This window comes from Rhinoraja longicauda, chromosome 21 (genome assembly GCF_053455715.1).
Source record: "Rhinoraja longicauda isolate Sanriku21f chromosome 21, sRhiLon1.1, whole genome shotgun sequence".
Lineage (NCBI taxonomy): Eukaryota > Metazoa > Chordata > Chondrichthyes > Rajiformes > Arhynchobatidae > Rhinoraja > Rhinoraja longicauda.
Genome location: NC_135973.1, coordinates 26,634,440 through 26,651,182, shown reverse-complemented (window position 1 = coordinate 26,651,182; position 16,743 = coordinate 26,634,440). Strand labels below are relative to the sequence as shown.

At 46.7% G+C, this 16,743-nt stretch overlaps 1 protein-coding gene across 1 annotated transcript in view; it reads right to left on the bottom strand.

Moving 5' to 3' along the window:
- The window catches only part of gtf3c1 (general transcription factor IIIC subunit 1), a 77,381-nt gene extending 61,007 nt beyond the window's left edge, over nt 1–16,374 (bottom strand). Inside the window, exons 1-10 of the mRNA XM_078418163.1 lie at nt 16,137–16,374; nt 14,329–14,538; nt 11,713–11,889; nt 11,485–11,628; nt 7,764–7,860; nt 5,966–6,089; nt 4,552–4,704; nt 3,283–3,398; nt 1,654–2,098; nt 950–1,164 (exon numbers count right to left, since the gene is read on the bottom strand). Of these exons, the coding sequence (XP_078274289.1) occupies nt 950–1,164; nt 1,654–2,098; nt 3,283–3,398; nt 4,552–4,704; nt 5,966–6,089; nt 7,764–7,860; nt 11,485–11,628; nt 11,713–11,889; nt 14,329–14,538; nt 16,137–16,357 (1,902 nt within the window). The 5' untranslated portion in view covers nt 16,358–16,374. The remainder of the gene's footprint in view (nt 1–949; nt 1,165–1,653; nt 2,099–3,282; nt 3,399–4,551; nt 4,705–5,965; nt 6,090–7,763; nt 7,861–11,484; nt 11,629–11,712; nt 11,890–14,328; nt 14,539–16,136) is intronic.
- Nucleotides 16,375–16,743: the final 369 nt, after the last annotated feature.

Below are 16,743 nucleotides of genomic sequence, written 5' to 3'. Positions count from 1 at the left end.
TCATAAGCCACAGTGCAGGTGCCATGTTACGTTACTGACAGCGCAGGGACTAAGGAAGTTTGAAAATTAGATTAAACCAAATGATAAGACTGGCAAAAAACCCCATAATTGTGACTATCTGACTGTTGTAAAATATAAACGGTCCATTAATCACAAAATGCAAAGGAGAATATATTACTGTGACTCCAGTCTCAGAGCAACTTAATTGTTACAATTGAATAATTTAGAATTAAAATACTAGGAATAGACATGTAAACTGTTTTGATCTTACAATTTCTGAGGTTTGTGAAAGCCCAAAGCATAGTTAATATTCTATTAAGAAAATAATTTTAATTTTGAGAACTTTGTGAAATTATATTATGTTCCATAACTGGGGTAATTTCTACTGATGGAACAAATAAACAGCAAGTGTGTGACAGTTGTTTTCTGAGCCGGTGCTGCTCTGTTACTTTACGAAACAAAACACTTAGTATAGGTCCACCACCGATTTTCCAGCACCCTTGGTTCCAGAGCCTTTCTGGATTGTCCATCTTGCCAGGCCAGTGGTCACGGCCTCCGAGGGGAGACCAACATAACCGGAATGGTTCACCCAGGCTGCCCACGAACCGAGATACCGGCCTGCAAAGTCGGCCTGGGAAGTTGGCTCTGGGAACTGAACTGCCGATTCTGACCGGAGTTCCACATCCCCAGCCGCTGGGGCAAATTCGACCCGCCGATCGGCACGCAGTTCCCGATGAGGTTGAGGTCGGCTGCCTTACCTGGTCTGGCCGCCACATTTTCGGGGGGACGGGGTACGGACACACTTCAGAGGGGATTTCAAGGGCACGCTCATGATTTTGTCCGGATTAAAGGAAGCGATGAAAAATCGGCGGTGGACTTTGATCCATGAAATTTCATTTAATCGGCAAAATACTAATGGAGTTTGAAGTTTGTAAAATAATCTTCATACCTTTGCTTTTTCAATCTTTATCTCTTCGATTAAAACATTCTCTTCACTCTGATCATGTTCAGACTCGTTAGAAGAGTTAAGACTTGAATGGGGTTGGGAGGGATCTAATTGAACATCTGCTTGCAACTGTCTGGTTAACACATCTGTACTCCCGCCTGTATGTTCGGGATGGCCTTTTCTAACAGCTGCTTTACGTTTACTAGATGATTTCTTACCTGTATAAAACACAAATCATTATAAAAATGATTTACATCTTGCCACGGAGAATATAAAATGTCTAATTGGTTGAGCTTATCCCAAAGTACGAGGCAGAGCTCAAACTACAAATAACAATAAGCAATTACACTTTTGCCGACACAAAACATGGCATTATAGACAGGTCGTTCTTTGTTTTTAATATCTGCAAATGAACAGGCTGAAGACCATTCATCACTCCTCCTAATCAAAAGATTGTTACAAAGGTTAGCTAACACTGAAGGGAATGGGTGGGTGACGTTTCCGATTGGGACCTTTCTATAGACTGACGGTAGGTTTGTTAGTCTAAGGGTCCCGACCCTAAATGTCACTTATCCATGGTCTCCAGAGATGCTGCCTGACCCGCTGTTTTACTCCAGTGCTTTGTGTCTTTTTTCCTAGCAAACAGATATGCAAACAGATAATTCACACATAAAATGCAAAATATAATAAGTAAATTTTTCACTGACCTTTGCCCAATTTGGATTTGAGACCCTTTTTCAATTTTAGTTTTCTTAATAAGGTATTTTTAAATAATTTCTTTCCTTTAGTTATTTTCTGCGAGCCAGCACATATTTTTTCTTTGTTCTCCAAGAGTGAAGGTGGTTTAATTTGCACAGAGGTTACTGGTGACGCTGAAGAATCCTTTTTATTACGATTTGACTTTGATAACTCCCCTGAGGAGCTGCTTGCCACACTTTTGTCCACATCTTCAGGTAATTTCTTCGGGGAAGTTCGTGCTTGCTGAGTAACACAGTGCGATTCACCAGCATCAAGCGGCAGGAGGTTAGTTGTTGCCAACCGCTCATTTCGAGCCTTTTCTTTTTCAAATTTCTTGCTCAGCTCGCTCTGCTTCACAAACGTCTTAGCTACATATTTTGTTGTGCGCTGGCGACCTTCATCTTCCATGAAGCCCTGTTGCAAAGAAATTTTACACTGGAATTTTACTTTATATCAATGCTTTCGAAAAAGCTGGAAGCAGGATAAGACCAGGACAAATCAGAGCCAGCTGCAGATGACTTCAGGCATGGTGGTTCCCTGATAGGCAAATTGTTGGTTGGGGACGGTGTGATCCCAAGAGGGACGCATCATTGCAAACTGTGGAGCTGGTTAACCGACGTAGTGGAGGAAGGAGGGCAGGAGGGGAGTGTTTAGTAAATTTTGCTTACATAAACACTCCTCTCCCCTCTCCCCTCTCCGTCAAACCCACTGCTGAGCTACTCAAGCATTTTGTGTCCATCTTTGGTATAAACCAGCATCTGCAATTCATTTTTATTACATTACTAGACCAAGTGGACCCGTTGGGCCCAAACCTCTCCTGCATTGGTGCAGCACATTCTCCTCCCCCCCTCCCCTCTCCCCCTCAACCCCCCTTATCCTCCCTCCTCCCCCCCTCCCCTTCCCCCTCCCTCCCCCATACATCCCCCTCAACCCCCCCCCCCCTTATCCTCTCTCCTCCCCCCCTCCCTGGGAGATAGATTTAAACATTAAAATGTGAATAACTTTAAAAATATAACACCGATTTCAATGAAACTTCTTCCATTAGCAGCAAAGGGATGACGGTGAGTAAGGTGGGCCTAAAATTGTCATACTATCGTGTACTATTTTGGCTGTAGTTCAGGAACAAACAAACAAACGAGAGTTTTAGTATATAGATAGTAATAACATGGTTATTTTTGATTCGCATCATTCAATGAAATTGTGACAGTGAATGGAAAGAAGGAAACAAAGCAGTGAAATGAATTAAAGTCACAAAGTGCTGGAGTAACTCAGTGGGTCAGGCAGTACCTGTGGCAAACAAGGAAAGGTGACCTTTCAGGGCAGGGCCCTTTGAAGAAGTGTCCCGACCCGATACATCATCTGTCCATGTGTTCCAGGGATGCTGCCTGACCCGCTGAGTTACTCCAGCAATTTGTGACTGTCTTTGTAAACCGGCATCTGCGGTTCCTTATATCCACAATGAAATGAATTAGGTGGTCTAAAAGGCAGTTGTAAATGTGCAATACATGCACTGTGGTTCCATACTACAGTATTTACTGCTGTGGCATCATGTTCAGATTAGGGTACATTTGTGGATAATTGTTGGTACATTTCTTTACCGTAATAACTTTGTATCTTTCCAAGAGGCGACACAGCATTCTGCCTTCAAGTTTCCCAACGTTCAGTGCCAGTCTGATTTCGGTCTGTGAAATCCCTTTTGTGCCTCTTCTCTCAACTAGAAATGCCAAAAATAAGGTGTATAAAGCATCTTCCTTCAAGATGATTATGCTTTATGATTCTTTTGGCACAACAAAAATACTTGTGTTTTAAAAGTACTTCCCTGGATATGAAATGCTTCTGGGACAGAAAGGTTTGAGAGGTGATGGATAAAAATGCAGCATTTTTCTTTAGACTTTAGAGATACAACGTGGGAAGAGGCCCCATCGGCCCACTGAGACCACGCCGAGCATCGCGTACACTAGCACTATCCTACACATTAGGGGCCATTTACAATTTTACCGATGCCAATTAACCTACAAACCTGCATATCTTTGGAGTGTGGGAGGAAACCGGAGCACCCGGAGAAAACCCATGCGGTGACAGGGAGAACATGCAAACTCTGTACAGACAGCATTCGTAGTCAGGATCGAAGCCGGGTCTCTGGTGCTGTAAGGCAGCAACATTACCGCTGCGTCACTGTGCCTTTTTGAGATGACCAATAAATTCTCAAAAATAGGTCACCCCCTCGAGAACACCAACAACCCCAACCCCTCTGCAAACGTTACCACTCACCTACACAGTAGTGACAATGTCAACTCACCTTCCAATCCGCATGTCTTTAGAAAGTGGGGGAAAAAAACAGATCACCTGGGGAATATCCAGTCACAGGGAGAACATGCAAACGTCTCATAGACTGTACCAGGATCAAACCCGGATCTCTGGAGCTGCATGGCAGCAGCTCGACCCATCAATAATGTAATCTATTTTCTGAAAATTATTTTATAATTCCATTTATTACCACCGACTGCGGCGACTTTATCACTTAATTTTAAAGTTGATTCTGAGGATAATTGAGATTTCACGTTTACACCGTAATTATCCCCATTCTATCCACTATATTTATAACACTCTTTGTTCTTTCTGAGCTGGATCTTCTTACATTGGAACTGTGATTCATTACTTATCATTATCCATATTGCCTCTATTAGAAAAGATTCATTGGGTAAAGAGAGGTTCTTTTTGCTTACAGCAAATACATGTTACCACTAATAACTGGTGGAAGAAATAACTATTTCAGTACTTTTATTGCACTCTATGCAGCACAAACATCGGATTGGCTTCACTGGACAGAGACTTGGCACATTATTATTTGAGCAGTGAAAACTTACTTAGTTCATAAGCCTGAGTAAGCATGTCTCGTTCATACACAACGTCCATTGTTTCGACTCCCTTATTTTCCTCTTCATCAATATCGTCGTCATCATCTATTTTTTTCCCATATGGTTTTATTAATTTCAGGCAACGAACAATAATCTCAGTTCCTGCAAAGAGCAATAGCCAGTTAGCCTCTGGAGAGGCAGCACCCCATCACCATTTGTACCAGAATTAGTCATACAGTGTGGAAACAGGTCCTTCAGCCCAACTTGCCCATACTGACCAATACGTCCCATCTACACTTGTCCCACCTGCCCACATTTGTCCTATATCCCTCCAAACCTATCATATCCTTGTACCTTGTCTAAATGCTTCTTAAATGTTGCGATCGTACCTGCGTTTTTATAGCTGCTTTTCAGAAGTATCAAAATAAAATTTCAATGGGAACTTGATGGCTTTTCAAAATTCAATTATCTCTGAAGTTGCAAAGTATCCCATGATAATTATCAATATTGTTTTGCATTTTGTCTCCCAAACAAAATTTAACTGGCATCTGTTGTTTTCTGTGGGAAAATACTCATGTTTTTCCCCACCGTGAGTGAGAAAAAGTATTTCCTGATTTTTGCCTGGACATCCTCAGTCTGACTTTAATTATTAAAGGGAAAATCACATTCCAAATTAGAGCAATAATTAAAATAATTTCATCTTGGTTTTCCATCCTCAAGTGATGGGATGATTCTAGTCATTATCAGATTTACAAAACGGAATTGCCTTCAATCCTAAGAGGTTACATGTTTATTCTATAAAACCTATTGTACTAAAAGCTACGTTTGAATGCACACATTTTGGGAATCACTCCAGCAAATCATATTAGAATTAATCAAATTAATTACACCCAATCCGACTGAATTTCACATGAACACGGAATAAATTCAGACCTGCACAGATGTCCAATTGCAATGTAACTCCCTCATTCTTCTCCCCTCTCCCATCACGCAAAAGGTATAGAAGCGTGAAAACCCACACCTCCAGAGTCAGGGACAGTTTCTTCCCAGCTGTTATCAGGCAACTGAATCATCCTACCACAACCAGAAAGCATTCCTGAACTTATATCTCATCGGTGACCCTCGGACTATCCTTGATTGAATTTTGCTGGCTTTACCTTGCACTAAATGTTATTCTCTTCTCTTATCCATACACTGTAAATGGCTCAATTGTAATCATGTATTGTCTTTTCGTTGACTGGATAGCACACGACAAAAGCATTTCACGGCACACGACAATAAATTAAACTGCAGCCCAACAGTGCTAAGGTCACATAATACTTTCCAACTTGGAGTATTAACTAATAATTATTCAAACTAATATTTGACACACATGTTGGAAAACGAAACAGTGCCGTTCTGAAAAATAAGCTACGTCGTTTACCTTTTTTTGTCATACAAGGTCCACCCTCAGGATGCAGCTCCTTAAGGGGAATAGAAATCACTTTGGCAATGCCAGCTGTCACCATATACTGATAAAGTTTTTTGAAAGTTCTCTCACAAAGACCCTAGGTAGAACAAAAACAATGACCTATTGATTCAAACATCAACATCACACGCAAATCACAGGAAATTAACTTACAGACATAGCAATGGATTAGGAAGAGAAATGGTACATTTGGCCTTTAATGCGAGAGGATTTGAGTACACGAATAAAATAAATGAGTGCAATTGCATTGGGATCTGGAAAAACAGCACCTGGAATTTTGAGGTCCTTCCCAGTGTTAGAAGGATAGATATTTTGATAGACTGAGTGTAACAAAGGTACACCAGATTGCCTCTTGGAATGGAGGGAATGCCTTATTAAATAGATTAAAGATTAGGCAGACAGGGCCAATAAATGTTAGGCTTTACAAGAATGGGGAGATCACAATGAAATATCGCATTCAAAAGGAGCTTGACAGGGTAAATGCAGGGATGATATTTATAGAACATAGAAAAATACAGCACCAGAACAGGCCCTTCAGCCCACAATGTTTGTGCTGCACCTGATGCCAAGATACACTAATCTCATCTGCCTGCACATGATCCGTATCCCTACATTCTCTGCATATTCATGCCTGACCGCGGGAGAAGACAGCAGGGGAAGAGAAAAGACATTCTGGCCTTCCATCACAGTGAGGAGGTGACTGGAGGAGACTCACTGTGATGGATGTTTCTTTTTGTTTGGTGTTGGTTTATGATTGTGTGTGTTATTGCTTATTTTTATTGCTTATTTTTATTGGTCTTATTATTGGACTGTGGGTAATTTGTCATTTCACTGCACATTTATGTGTATGTGACAAATAAATTGACTATTGACTATCTAAAAGCCTCGTAAACACCACAATCTTTAGACTTTATGGACCAAAGAAACAGCATGGATACAGGCCCTTTGACCTACTGAGTCCGTACCGGCTCTGTACAGTAGCACTACCCTATACACTAGGAATAATTTACAATTGTCTTACTAAAGCCAATTAACCTGCAAACCTGGACGTCTTTGAAATGTGGAAGGAAACCGCAGCACCCGGAGAAAGCCTGTGGTCACAGGAAGAACGTACAAACTCCATACAGACAGCACCTGCAGTCAGGATCGTACCCGGGTCTCGGGCACTGTAAAGCAGCAACTCTACCGCTGCGCCACTGTGCCGCCTATCGTATCTGCCGCCACCACCACCCATGTCAGCACCCTTGTTCCAGGTACCCACCACATCTGTGTTAAAAAACATCTCCTTTAAACATTGCCCCAAGAACATTTCCATTGGACAGGGTATCTAGAACCAGGGTTAATCTCAATCTAAGTGGGCATTCATTCAGGACTGAGATAATTCCTCCTCTCTATCCAATAAGATCTGAATCAGTCGACCAAACATTGGCCCCAACCCCCTAGAGTGTAACAACAGCCAATGGTCTGCATGCACAGGAATTGTGTAGCTCCTTCCTTACACATTTTAAAAGAGGCAGCTTCCACAGGCAATACAGCACTTCTTGGGAAACAATCATCCCATCAGATGAAATATTGATGTGCAAACGTTGGTGTTGGCAACAGAAATAGATTGAAAGATGCACCACATTCTCCAAATCAAGGGAAGCCTTCCGCATGCAGTTCAGAACAGAAAGCTGCTTTAATGAAAGCAAAAAGGTTAGTGAGCACTCCAACACCTCACACCTTAAGCTCACTCCATGACGGGGACACTCACCAGCTCATCTCTCAGGGTCAACATGACTTCCAGCTGATTGGGTCGATTCACAAGGATATTGGAGATTTTCTCCATTAAAATATCGTACTTACTTCTCCTGTTGGTCAGATACAAAAACAAACCAGTTTAACAATGAATGTTTATCAGTGGGCAACTATTATTTTCTATTATTAAAATGTAAATCTGAGAATATATTATTAAATTTATATTTATACGTGGCTCACACTTATAATGGTGGTCGCACCATTAATACAGCAAACCCCCCCCCCCCCCCCCGATCGCAACTGTGTAAACTTAAAGCATCAGTTTTTGTTTCACACTCAATACTATTATAGCAGGCACAAAAGAGGAACACTTGCACATTACATGTTAACCTCGGAGTTTAAGAAGCATTGACTGCTTATACAAATAACTAGCGCCTGATGGTGTAAATTAGATAAGACCCTCATGTCAACAAAATGCAGTAAGCCAAGGCAACAAAATGCACGATTTCTGGAAAACTTCCTCAATGGTCTAGAGCAGGGTTAAAATGATGCAGAAGTGCAACCAAACAAAGTAGAGAGGACACAAGTCATGGCTGTAGCAAGCTTTAACATGATGGACACAAAATGCTGGAGTAACCCAAGCAAAACTCTGTCAGAGTGAGGCCACACGCACATTGGAGGAACAATACCTCATATTTCACTGGCGCAGCTTAAAACCCAGTGGTATGAACGTTGATTTCTCTAATTCAAGTAACTCCTGCATTCCTTCCGTCCCACTCCACCTCAAGTCGTCCTACGAGTTCCACTGTTCGCATTCTTGCATCCTTGCCAACAATGGGCCATTATGGATTCCACCCTTCCTGAGGTCATCCTTTGCCAGCACTAGTTTGTTCTAGCCTTTTCTCGCCTGCAGTTTCCCCCCTCCCCTCACCCCCACGCCTCTATCTTTCAGTCTGAAAAAGGGTTCTGACCCAAAACGTCACCTATTCCTTTTCTCCAGCGGTTGCCTGACCCACTGAGTTACTTCAACATTTTGTGTCCCTCCTCTTCGGTATAAACCTGCACCTGCAGTTCCTTCCTACACAAGCTTTAATATGATTTGATTTGGTAAATTTGTTACTGAGAATGTCAGTAATTATTCAGGTTTGACTGCTTTTCCTAATGGTTTACAAGATGTCATGAGTTGGCAGAGGCTGGGGTTACAAGGCTTAGCTCTCCCACTCTAACCTCTCTGCAGCCTCCAAATAAACAGATCTACATTGGTAGACACAAAGTGCTAAAGTAACTCAGCAGGTCAGGCAGCATCTGTGGACAAAAAAGATAGGTGACGTTTCAGGTTGGGACCCAAAACGTCATCCATCCTTTTTCTCCAGAGATGCTACCTGACCTGCTGAGTTACTCCAGCACTTTGTGTCTATCTTTGGTTATAACCAGCATCTGCAGTTCCTTCCTATCACAGATATACATTGGTTTCAAGTTGTATAGAATTATGAAGGGAATTGAAAGGAGGAATGCACAGAGTATTTTACCGAGTGTTGGAAAATCAAGAACCAGAGGACATAGGTTTAAGGCGAGATTTAATAGGAGACAAGTTTTTCACTTAGACGGTGGTGGGCATATGGAATGAGCTGCCAGAGGAAGCAGTTGACGCAGGTATTTTAACATCATTTAAAAGACACGGATAGGTACATGGATAGGAAAGGTTTAAAGAGAAATTCGGGCAGGTGGCTATTTAAGTCGGTATGGATGAGTTGGACTGAAGAGCCTGTTTCCATGCTTATGACAATGACAATAAGCAATACCTAGTCTTAAAATTCTCTCATCTTTATTCATTTTCATTGATAACAGGAAAGGGTCTCAAACTGTCCTTTTTTCTTTAGGCCCCCTCGGTCATGGCTGACCATGGGTGATGCATCCTAGTTGGCTGCTTGCTCCACACCTCGGCTAGAGCAGCGTCGCTTGTGGCTGAAGGGACCAATGTGGGAATGACAGTCTCTTTCGCAAAGGTCACATTTGTGTGTGGTCTCTGGTCTGTTGAAGTTGCTGCGCTCCTTCCTGCGTGCCCGCTTGTCTGCCGCTGCGTTCATCAGTTTCTCTTCCCCCGTTTTGAGATGTTGGTTCAGGGTACCTCTCCTCCTCGTGCGGTCAGCTGCAAGGCTCTCCACATCTCCCAGGACTCCACATCGATGTCGAGCGACTTCAGATCTCTCTTGCAGACATCCTTGTAACGTAGCTGGGGGCGGCCGATTGGTTCTCCTCCCAGATGTCAGCTCTCCATAGAGGATGTCTTTTTGAATATGGCCATCCTCCATGCGGTGGACATGCCCCAGCCACTGCAGCCTGCGCTGCCTGAGTAGAGTGTACATACTGGGATGGCCAGCGCCAGACAGAATCTCGGCGTTGGACACTCTGCCTTGCCAGGATATACCCAGGATATGGCGGATGCTTCTAAGGTGGAAGATATTGAGTCTTCTCTCCAGTCTGGCATATGTAGTCCATGTCTCACTGCCGTACAGCAGCGTGCTGTTGACACAGGCGTTGTAGACTGCTATCTTTGTCTTCACTGTCAGCATTGGATTGGTCCACACTCGAGTTGTGAGGCGAGCGAGAGTTGTAGCTGCCTTCCCGATCCTCTTGTCAATCTGTGTCCAAGGAGAGGTTGTCGGTGATGGTGGAGCCGATGTATGTGAACTGATGGACGGCATCGAGTTCGTAGTCGTCGATGGTGATGACAGGCGGTGCCTCTGTATCCTGTCCCAGGACGTCCGTCTTCTTCAGGCTGATGGTCAGCCCAAAGTCCTTGCAAGCCCAATAGAAGCGGTCCATCAGTGACTGTAGTTCCTGCTGGGTGTGGGACACAACTGCTGCATCATCGGCGAACAACATGTCTCTGATGAGAGCTTCACGTGCTTTTGTCTTGGCTCGGAGGCGGGTGAGGTTGAAGAGCTTGCCGTCTGATCTAGTACGCAGGTAGATCCCCTCTGTTGCAGTGCTGAAGGCATGTTTCAGGAGCAGAGCGAAGAAAATCCCAAAGAGTGTGGGAGCGAGGATGCAGCCTTGTATGACGCCACTGCGGATGTCGAAGGGCTCCGAGAAACTACCATTGAACTGCACTGTCCCCTTCGTGTTGATGTGGAAGGATTCTATCATGCTCCGCAGTTTTGGTGGGCAGCCGATCTTTGGGAGAGCCTTGAATAGGCCATCTCTGCTGACGAAGTCAAACGCCTTGGTGAGGTCAATGAAAGCAACATACAGGGGCATCCGCTGTTCTCTGCACTTCTCCTGGAGCTGGCGAAGGGAGAAGACCACGTCGGCTGTTGACCTTCCAGCTCGGAAACCGCACTGTGACTCTGGGTACACACGTTCTGCCAGCTTCTGCAGGCGGATCAAGATGACCCGAGCAAAGATCTTCAACTGTCCTTGAACGCGCCGAGATATCTCTTTCTCCACTTGTGGGACCATGTAATCCAAATGTAATTGCTCCACCACTGGCAACTCTGCCTTTAGTTACCACGGCCTTGAGATTTTGTATTCACTTATTAAACCTCTCCTCTTTGAAGACACATCTCAAAATCTACTACTTTGACCAAACCTCTAGTTATCAGTCCAAGTGCCTCCTCATTTGTTTTTCTATTTACAGTATTTCCGCTCAACGTCACTCTTACCAAAAGTGCTGTATACTTAGAAGCAGATGTTACTGAGTAAAGTAGAATAATGTTCAATGTGAACTATTTTACCTATCAACGTGAAAGCGTTTGAGCAGTAGCAGGATGGAATACTGCTGATTTCCATTAGGCTGCCGAATAACATGGGATTGCAGAGTGATCAAGCAGTTTCTGTCAAGAACTCTTCTGTGGTAATGCATTTTACGAGCATCAATTCTACAACACAAAATAGCATTCTTAGAAGAAAGATTTAAGTTGCATGAAATGAATTCAATTTCTTTTAATGTTAAATATCCTCACTTGAAGGCTCCACTGTGAAGATCTCTCTGGAGTTCTCCCTGCCATCGAGCTCTACCCAACCTCTCCAATATACAATAGGAATAGTCAGGCAGACTTATCTCTGGATCACTTTCCCATCCAATTAGAGCTCGATGACGCATCATTTGAGCGGCAACCATCACCAGTTTTTCTCCCCACCTGCAGAGAAAATCAAAACTATTAACCTTCAGGAAATTAGTAAAGAACTGTAGAACGTTGATAGAAAAGGGTCTGAGGTACATGTCTAATGTAACAAAAATACAACATCACAATCTATATCTACAGAAAGACAGTCTGAAGATGGGTCTCGACCCGAAACATCGGCCATTCTTTTTCTCCAGAGATGCTGCCTGAACCGCGGAGTTGCTCCGGAACTTTGCGTCTATCTAATGAAGGGCATTGTTTTATTAGCATGCAGTAGCAATTATTAGAATTAAGTAGCATAGGGTTGTTTTAGCATACCTCTTCATACAGTACTGTTTTGTAGCACCTTAGCTTTAGTTTAGTTTAGAGATACAACACAGAAGCAGGCCCTTCGGCCCACTCGTCTATACTGACCAGCAATCCCCTCACACCGACACAGAACCTTCTTCAGACTGAACCACTGCAAGTTCAGACTGAAACCTCGCCTGTCCATTCCCTCCAGAGATGCTGCTGACCCACTGACTTCCTCCAGCACTTTGCGTTTCACTCAAAACTCCAGCATCCACAGTCCCTTGTGCCGGCACACTTGTGTCCAGCCTCCGAGTCACTAGTATTTACGTGGCTCTCTGGTTGTGTTTCTAGGCAACTGTGACCCCTTGAAACATTGACGGAGATAGCACTCAGCAAGGGTGATGTGGTTGCTAAGTGGTGTCAGTGAGTAATGTAGGTGCAACAAGTAATTCATAAAGCAAATGGTAAGACTGCATAGCAAGATGCTTTGAATGCAGGTGCAAGGATATCTCGCTACCATCACAAAGGGCATTGGTAAAACCACACTTATAGAGTATTGTGTGCAAGGTTGTTACAAAAAGAATGTTAACAATCAGTCCAGGACTGCCATACAAGAAATACAACTGAAGCATAAAAAATTCTGCGAGAGCTACGCAGAGATATGAGCGGGTGTTCCCCCTAACGAGGATTCAGTCTGAGGTTACAGGGCAGGAAGTTTCTCCACTCAGCGAATGGTGAGCCAGTGATATTCACCGACACAAGGGCCAATTAGAGGCCAATTTTCTGAATGTTTTCATAGGGAAGCAGTTAATTTTCTAGCGCAAAAGGCATCAGGCACCAATGTGAGGAGTGTGTCTTGTATCTTGAATCTTGAATCTTGCAATTCATAAAAGTATAGAAAACAGGAATACGTTGTTTAACACTGTCATCCTCGCCTCAGATATATGATCAAAGGCAAGAAAGACACAACGACTTGTTCCTGTTTTCTGTAGTTTTATGAATTGCAACAGTTGACTAGTATCTCTCTTGTGGGAGATAGTTACTGCCTGGCACTTCTGTGACACAAATCTTCTATTACCTTCTTCAGTGGTAAAAATACAAGGACCTCTGTCAAAAAAAGTTTTTAAAAATGGTGTTTACTTTACTTGGTTAAGTCCTAAGAAATATAGATGGTCAGGAAAGCATCTTGAAGTGGTGAATCAAATTAAATTTGTATCTTGAACCCTTCAAGTTTAGTTTAGTTTAGAGATGTGGAGATCTGTCCTTTTTCTTTGCTTCAGCCACTAGACTCCGCATGGGCTTTGCAGCATTGTGTGCTAGGTTAAAGCACATGCTTGAGGCTCTCTCTTTCTCACACACCTGCTTGAGGCTACGTAATCACAAAAATGCTGAGCTTGCTAAAACTAGTAGTAATCAGTAGCCCAAACCCCAGAATGTTCCAGCTCGTCTTCAGAGGAGAAAAACACAATGTATAAAGAACATAAACAATAAACAGACGCCGACTAAACCTTGAACAATAGCATGTTAGGACCTTATATGGGAAAACTGACTTTGTTCCAACACTCGGCCGTATAAGGGAAAACTGACTTAATTCCAATATTGATTGGTTGTGATACTTGTAAATAACTGTGAATTCTGCGGTTTTGGGGGATAAAAGGGGCTTAATTCTAGGGGCTGGTGTGACACGTTTCCACTGGCCCCGGAGTCCGCAACTCTGTGTGTGCTTTTAGAAACCTGTCAACGAGATCTCTAATAAACTAACAGGTAAAGTCTGTGCCGTCTCTGATTATTGTCATCCAACTGACCGCGAACGCGAAGTCGAACTCGACAGAGATACAGTGCGGAAACCGGCTCTTCAGCCCACCCAGTCTGCACCGACCAGCGATCCGCGCACATTAACACAATCCTAGGGACAATTTACACTTATATCAAGCCAACTAACCTACAATCCCGTACATCTTTGGAGTGTGGGCGGACACCGAAGATATCGGAGAAAACCCACGTGGTCACGGGGAGAATGTACAAACTCTGTACAGACAGCACCCGTAGTCGGGATCGAGCCTGGGTCTTTGGCCCTGTAAGGCAGCAACTCTACCGCTGTGCCACCGTGCCGCCCCATTATTATATTAGTAAGTTATTATATTATGATATTTTGTGAATGACCTTTCTGTGGCTTCGTCCAACGTACAGCATGGTTCATACTGCTGATTCCTGATCTGTGCTGTTATGTTTTTTCGCTTGTAAAAATGTTGACAGGAACCCTGAATTCCATCTTTGTTATCGGAAATGATGCAAATGGGATAGATATCTTCACGGGGAGTGGGATCCCTCCTGGTCTCCTGAATTCCTGTCTCTGGATCAATTTCTTCATATCTTCCAGAAACAAAGGATAAAAATGTCAACTGAAAGTTTAACATTCACGGCACTCCTAACAGCACTCTGAGCACAATTAATTTTAGAATGGTTTTCCTTATTAGTGACTATTGCAGTGGAAAAAAAAACACTATCCAGCTCACTCCTCACCCTCACCTGTCTAACACCACCTCCGCCACTCCGTGGTCCCGCTGCACCCTCCCCTTCCCCAACCCCTGCACCCACTCCTCCATAATCCCCCCACCCTCTGTTTGCACTCCATCGCTGTCCCTACTCCACCACCCCCCATCCTCACCCTCTGCCCCTAATCCTCCCTCCCCTCCACATACCCCCAAGCCCATCCCAACCCCCTCCCCGACCCCCTTACCCTCCCATCATCATGCCCCCGATCCCTCCATCCCCCATCCTCCCCACCCCCTGATCTCCACCCCATCCCCCCACTCACAGCCATGATCACAATGAATGGCGGTGCTGGCTCAAAGGGCCAAATGGCCTCCTCCTGCACCTACTTTCTATGTCCCCCCTATTCCCCCCTGCCTTTCCTCCACACCCCCTGATCTCTCCACCCCATACCCGTCCTCCCACCACCCATGCCCCCACTCACCTCGTCCCCCCTGTTCTCCCTCTGCCCCCCCTCTGTCCCCTCCATTCCCCGCCCCCCTCCTCCCCACCTCTGCCCCCCTCCCCCCCACCTCTGACTGTCCCCCCACCTCTGCCTCCCCTCCCCCCTCTGTCCCCTCCCCCACCTCTGCCTCCCCTCCCCCCCTCTGTCCCCTCCCCCACCTCTGCCCCCCCCAGCTCCCCTCCCCCACCCCCACCTCTGCCTCCCCTCCCCCACCTCTGCCCCCCCTCCCCTCCCCCACCTCTGCCCCCCCTCCTCACCTCTGCCCCCCACCTCTGCCCCCCCCTCCCCTGCCCCCCTCCCCCACCTCTGCCCTCCCCTCCCCTGCACCCCCTCCCCCACCTCTGCCCCCCCTCCCCTGCCCCCCTCCCCCACCTCTGCCCCCCCCCATCCCCACCTCTGCCCTCCCCTCCCCTGCCCCCCCTCCCCCACCTCTGCCCCCCCATCCCCACCTCTGCCCTCCCTCCCCTGCCCCCCCTCCCCCACCTCTGCCCCCCCCCCATCCCCACCTCTGCCCTCCCCTCCCCTGCCCCCCCTCCCCCACCTCTGCCCCCCCCCACCTCTGCCCCCCCCATCCCCACCTCTGCCCCCCCTCCCCTGCCCCCCCTCCCCCACCTCTGCCCCCCCCCATCCCCACCTTTGCCCTCCCCTCCCCTGCCCCCCCCCCACCTCTGCCCCCCCTCCCCTGCCCCCCCTCCCCCACCTCTGCCCCCCCTCCCCCACCTCTGCCCCCCCCATCCCCACCTCTGCCCTCCCCTCCCCTGCCCCCCCTCCCCCACCTCTGCCCCCCCCCATCCCCACCTCTGCCCCCCCCCATCCCCACCTCTGCCCCCCCCCATCCCCACCTCTGCCCCCCCCCATCCCCACCTCTGCCCCCCCCCATCCCCACCTCTGCCCCCCCCCATCCCCACCTCTGCCCCCCCCCATCCCCACCTCTGCCCCCCCCCATCCCCACCTCTGCCCTCCCCTCCCCCACCTGTCGTAGAAGACGAGCGGCGGCCTGGCGTCGGGCAGCAGGTGGAAGTGTACGTGTGTAGTGGCGGCCAGGCGGGCCCACAGCAGGCGGCGGGTGGCGGCGTCCAGCAGCAGCGGGAAGGCGGGGATGCGGCTGTCGAGGCGGAACCACAGCGTGGACACGGTGATACCGTCCAACCCCTCCAGGGACACCTCCTCCAGCAGCGCGCCCACCGCGTCCATGGCCGCCCGGCCCCGGCCCCCCGGCCCCGGCCCGGACCACACCTCCCCTCACTATCCTCCTCCCTCCCTCCTTTCTCTCCCCTCCCCCCTCTCTCCCCACTCTCTCTTTATCTCTCGCTCCTCTCTCCTCTTCTCTCTCTCCCCCTCTCTCTCTCCCCTTCTCTCTCTCTCTCAAACACTCTCTTCCCCCCCTCCCCCCTTCTCTCTCCCCGCCCCGGCCCCTCTACGGCAAGTGCCGGCACCGCGTTGCTGCAGCGCGCAGCTCGAAACCAACCTCTGCTCCACACACTCACACACACACACACACACACAGCACACTCACACACACACAGCACACTCGCACGCACACACACTCGCTCACACACAGCACACTCACACAAACACTC